At 43.0% G+C, this 5,267-nt stretch overlaps 1 protein-coding gene across 2 annotated transcripts; it reads left to right on the top strand.

Annotated features, from left to right (window-relative positions):
- Nucleotides 1-275: 275 nt before the first annotated feature.
- ATP5PF (ATP synthase peripheral stalk subunit F6) lies at nucleotides 276-5,002 on the top strand. Of its 2 annotated transcripts, none has more exons than XM_069870758.1 (4): nucleotides 276-345; nucleotides 1,283-1,471; nucleotides 2,719-2,843; nucleotides 4,879-5,002. In XM_069870758.1, exons 2-4 carry the CDS (start codon nucleotides 1,302-1,304, stop codon nucleotides 4,905-4,907), a joined length of 324 nt encoding a protein of 107 aa, XP_069726859.1. In that variant the 5' UTR covers nucleotides 276-345; nucleotides 1,283-1,301; the 3' UTR covers nucleotides 4,908-5,002. The 2 variants fall into 2 exon arrangements, with proteins under 2 accessions (XP_069726859.1, XP_069726849.1); XM_069870748.1 differs by lacking the exon at nucleotides 276-345 and adding an exon at nucleotides 349-433.
- Nucleotides 5,003-5,267: the final 265 nt, after the last annotated feature.

The following is a 5,267-nucleotide window of genomic DNA, read 5'->3' as shown; positions in this document are numbered from 1 at the left end:
CGGCCCCCGCGACGGAGCGAGAACTACGGCTCCCGGCGGCCCCCGCGCGCCGCCAATCCGACAGCGCGGGGTGGGGAAGAAGGGGCGCGCGCTGACACTGCCGCCATCCCTCCACCCCACCCCCAACAAGCGCTATAACGAGAACTACAGCTCCCGGCGGGCCTCGCGCGGGAGGAGGGAACTACAACTCCCGGCAGCCCCCGCGCGCCGTAACACGACGGCGGGAAAGCGGGTGGGGCTGGCAGTGCCCGTCACTCCGAAGTGTTTCCTTCCGCCGCCCCTCGGCCGGAAGCGTACCTCTACTTCCGGCGGTCAGTGGGGTATTTCCGCGCTGGCAGCAGAAAGGTGAGGCGGGTGTGTGCGCGGCCGCCGGGCTGGATTTCCCGGCGTGCGTTGCGCGAGGAGGTGGGGCGGTGACCGTGAGCGTCCCAAGGTGACCGGAGCCGGGCTGGGGGTGCTGGGGGGCGCCTGATTCTTCTCCTACGCTGGTTTGCGGTCAGAGCCAGTGGGCCCCGTAGTGCAGCTCGCCCTGGCCGTGGCTGAGAGCTGGGGGTGGCTCAGCCTGGAGGAGAGAAGGCTCCAGAGAGACCTCAAAGCAGCCTTCCAGTACTTAAAGAGGGATTACAGGGAAGCTGGGGAGGGGCTCGTTACTTGGGAACGTTGTGGTAGGCTGAGAGGTAATTGTTTAAGGCTGAAAGAAGAGAGAATGAGGTTAGATATTAGGAAGAAATATTTTCCTGCAGGGTGGTGAGGCACTCGCACGGGTTGCCCCGGAAAGTTGTGGCTGCTCCGTCTCTGGAGGTGTTCAAGGCCAGGTTGCGTGGGGCTTTGAGCAGCCTGATCCAGAAGGACGTGTTCCTGGCCATGGCAGGGGGGTAGAAAGTGGGTAATTCTAAGGTCCCTTCCAACCCAAACCATTGCAGTTCTGTGACTGACAGCTCCATTACCTGGATAGAGATAGAGATGTCTGCAGGGGGGAAGTGATGGTGCTGGAGGCTGTTGCTTCTGCTGGCTTTGGTTGGGCTAAAATTTTAATTTTTCTCAAAACAAAAAAAGGCAATGCCCAAAATTGCTGATTTTTCTCTGTGTGCAGTCAAACAGGATGTGTAACGGTGTGGGGCTCCCTGAGGTCATGTCTGCTGGAGTTTTCACCCCAAATTGCATGCTAGTTTAAATATTCTCTCTGCTGTAAAGTTCATCTCTGAGCCAATTATTTTGCTTCTGTATGCATTTGCATTGCAGGAAGAGCAATCTGATTCTGTGATTCTGTTTTGATTTCTAGGTAAAGCATCAGTGTCACCATGATTCTGCATCAGATTCTGCATTTTTCTTCCCTTTTTCGCTCTGCTGTTTCCATTCACTTGCGCAGAAACATTGGGCTTTCTGCTATTGTTTTTAATAAGGCGAAGGAGCTTGATCCCATTCAGAAGCTCTTCGTGGACAAGATCAGAGAATACAACACAAAGAGCAAGTAAGTAAAGGAAAGTATTTTAAGGCTGATGGCAAAAGGAGGAAAATGTGAATCTTAACAAATGCTAAAGTGTGATAGCTTTGTAGGTTGGTCTCTCAGTACTTAAGGTATGCTTTCCTGCAATGCTTAGTGATAGTATCACAAGTGAGAAGGCTTGTTTTTGCATACCTGACAGAAAATGTCCCTTTTGTTTGCCGTAAAAAAAAAAAAAGTAAAGCTGATGTCATTCTTCTTGGGGAGCTAAGGCACTTAGTTTTTGCATGCTATGTGGACATCCAGTTTGTTAGTTTTTACCCATCTACGTGCTCTATAAATAGAAGGAACCACCCCACTTTTTTTTTTTTTGTCTAGGGCAAACAACAACTCTTCAGTCTTGTTTTCCCAGAACTGAATGAAAATAGCCTCCAAAACCAATAGAGGTTTAATGGAACTTTGAGGCTGTTTTATTAAACATAGTAAGTTAATAAGCAGTTGATTCAAGTGAGATTTTGGATTCTTGTAATGTTTCTATGAACTACTTAACAGGAAACTATTGTAATTCTCTGTAATTTATTCTTGGGGATTATTCTTGTGAAGGAAATAAGCCGCTGCTTAGTTCTAGTGAAGGAAAACGTGTGTTTCCACACCTACAAACTAGCCTGTGTAGAGAGGCTTATTTTTAGTGATTCTACAGATAGTAAGTGATAACTGTTGGTACAACTGAGTGTTGGCAATCTAAAGAGTTAATATTTCCATTATTTTATATTTGTATCCCAAGAAATTTGTATCTGAATCTGTATGAGTGCACAGTGCCCTGTCATCTAGGGTTTTTTTCTTGTTTAGCATTCAAAACATGTTCTCTTTGCAAGAACAGGTAAACTTTACTAACAAAGATCAAAAAATTAGAAATAGCAGAGGTAAAAAATAACAGTTTTTTTAGGAAGTCACACCTGGAAGAAATGAAACTTAAGAGCCCTGAAAGCCTGGATACTCAGCATAGTTTATGTTTTAAAAGGCTATGTCTGTAGCTTGGATTTTCATGACTGATAGTAGAAAGCCTGTACTTTACCCCGAGAACCTTGGTTATGTGTAAGGTAAGTAGGACCTAAGGTGTGTCATATCTTGACTTCTGGAAATATTTTAAATGCGTTGCATTAGTTGGTTGTCCACAAGGCTTTTAATTCATAAGTAGCCATGAAAATGTAGAACTTTCAAATGGTGTTTCAGAACTGAACAGCTAATCAGAACTTTTTTTTTTGTTTTTTTAGGCAAGCTGGAGGGCCTGTTGATGCAGGCCCCGAATTTCAGAAAGAAGTCAATGAATCCCTTGCTAGACTTCAGCGGGCGTACGGTGAAGGAGATCTAACCAAGTTTCCAGAATTTAAATTTGAGGGTGAGTTAACAATGTTATTTAACTGGTAATTGCAAGTAGGGACATGTTCAACAAGTGATTTTCTTGATTTCCGTTTCATTTTTATTTGGACCATTGAGATGCCCTTAGTGAATCTCATTGCTTTTGCGTAGTTCACCTCTAATTCCACCTAACTCCTTTTTTTTTCCTTTAGTTAAATAATTAAACTCTTTCAGTAAAATCTGGATTTACTTGTACTGATGCTTACACTTCCATAAACTTGCAGTCAGACTAGGCTATCTTAATTACCCTTCACAGATGCTAAGGAAATAGCCTCAGTAGAAATACCACAGGGCCTAATGTTATTTTTTTTTTTTCCTCATTGAAGTGGTCAGCAGACTATAATCTGAAAGCCAGTTGTCTGTGTCATTCAAAGTGCAATTTGTAAATTTTATAAGCTCAGCTGAAGAGCAGGTGATTTCAGAAAATGAAGGTAGAACTTAACTTAGTCACAAAGTAATCAGTAATAAAATTACATTAAATCTTTTTCCTCAGTTGCCTGCATAGGACTTCTGCTTAACTGCTCTAAGTTTGCTTTAGTATGTTTTCATATTACCCAGTCTGATTATGACAAGAAGAATGCTTGTGATGATTGTTTTAGCAAAAATGTAGAGAAACTGCTCAAACTGTCTGCCCTGGGAGATAAAGGCAACCATTTATTTTTTTTATGGACAGGCTCATTTCTATAGTGTTTTTTGCTTCCTTATGTAAGTACAGCTCAAACATTTTCATTGCTGACAAGCAGTTCTAGCTGAAGTGAGGTTTTGAGGGGGTAAGCTGTCTTTCCCATAATCTGTAAACAGCTGGTGGCTTTGATTCAGTGATACTTGGAATGTGCTGGTGAACTGGGTTTACAAGGCAGTGTTTTGGTAGCCGGGGGCTGCAGAGGTGGCCTCTGAGGAGAAGCCCGGGGCCATCCCCGTATCAGACAAAACTAGTTCTAGCCAATTCCAAAATGGACCCATTGCAGGACACGTCTGAATCAGACAGTGATGCTAATGGCATCTCCGTGACAACGTATTTAAAAAAGGGTGAAAAATGTGATCTCTGTCCTTGGCCTTCCTGTGAAGGGACAGAAGGAATGAGAGTGCAAGGCATGGTGGGCAGCTGGTGGCCAGCCACTGTCAAGCCACTGTAGTCAGTGACTTGAAATTCTAATCAGACTAAATGGAAATTCTAATGTAGACTAGGAGCACACCTGAAAAACATTTTGGGGTTTGGTGGTATTTCAGCTTGATTAAGAAATAATTTGGTGTCAGATTGTTACTGGTACAAATAAAACAGAGTGTCTGTAACATGGGACCTGTGGTGTTCCCCCTGCCTAGTTGCTATGTGAACAGCATGTACTGAAGTTTAGGATTCTTTTTGTAATGAATCAGCATTTCTGTGACTATAAGTACAGAAAAAAGGGGAGTAGACTTACCACTACTGCTTATCCTTAATCTAATTTCAACAAGTTTTCAAAACTATGTGGCTACATATGTAGAAACTTAATTTTTTTTTTGTCTTAGTGAAGATTATTATAAGAGCTGAGTCTCACCTCTCTCACCCTTTGAAGCAAGGATAATAGGCACTGATAGCCTACCTGTCAAAAGCCTTAACCTTTGAGTTTGTACCCTTGACATAAAGAATGCCTTCCTCGCTGTTTGTATGTGGAGAGCATCTTTTGCTGAGTGGAGTCAACATTGCACGCTCCATTCTGTTAATCAGCTATAAGACTCTTATCAAGAAGAGCTTGGCTACTTGTAATACCAGAGCTGTGTTGGAAATACTAGTGTCATGTCCAGTAACATACTGGTTGGCTACCTAAGTTTCTCTGCTGCGTTCTCCCCTACCGCAGGTAGTGCAGTCTGTTCTGTAGTACTGTGCATATCCAGTCATACCATGATACCAACAAAGTAAGTTTGCTTTAGCTTGCCAACTTAATGTTTAGTTTTCTTTGAATAACCAATGACTTGTGGTGTTTGAGGACAGAATACAAAGACTAATATCTTCTCTCTCCTCTTTCTCATTTTAGAGCCCAAGTTTGAGGAGACTCCAAAGTGATCCCTGCACATTGTACATGAAATGGCAGTGTGTATCAATGGAGTTGCTGAACATAGCACCAGTTGTAACTTAATAAATGCAGTGTTTCAGTTCAATTTCAGAAGTGTGAATAAGTTCTTGATTGTATGGTAAGCATACTTATCTATATCATAAACTCGTTAAATGACTGAGGCATCTGAATAGTGTTTCTCACTGTTAACTGCAAAACTCCTTTGACAAGCTGCATTTTGCTGCTGATACATTGCAACACCAATAATGGTAGACCAAGAAGGAACTACTTGTTTTTCTGAGTTTGTTGCATCCAAAAAGCATGTGCAGGAAAAAAAACCTGTGAACCCTAAATTTGTAGTAAAGCCCAGT

This window comes from Phaenicophaeus curvirostris, chromosome 1 (assembly GCF_032191515.1).
Source record: "Phaenicophaeus curvirostris isolate KB17595 chromosome 1, BPBGC_Pcur_1.0, whole genome shotgun sequence".
NCBI lineage: Eukaryota > Metazoa > Chordata > Aves > Cuculiformes > Cuculidae > Phaenicophaeus > Phaenicophaeus curvirostris.
The sequence above is the reverse complement of the archived record's forward strand: the minus strand, read 5'-3'. Positions and strand labels throughout refer to the sequence as shown.

Coding starts and splice junctions, on each gene's coding strand:
- ATP5PF (XM_069870758.1), top strand. CDS start 1,302: ATGATTCTGCATCAGATTCTGCATTTTTCTTCCCTTTTTCGCTCTGCT. Junction 1,472..2,718: donor GAATACAACACAAAGAGCAA/GTAAGTAAAGGA, acceptor TTGTTTTTTTAG/GCAAGCTGGAGGGCCTGTTG. Junction 2,844..4,878: donor TCCAGAATTTAAATTTGAGG/GTGAGTTAACAA, acceptor TTCTCATTTTAG/AGCCCAAGTTTGAGGAGACT.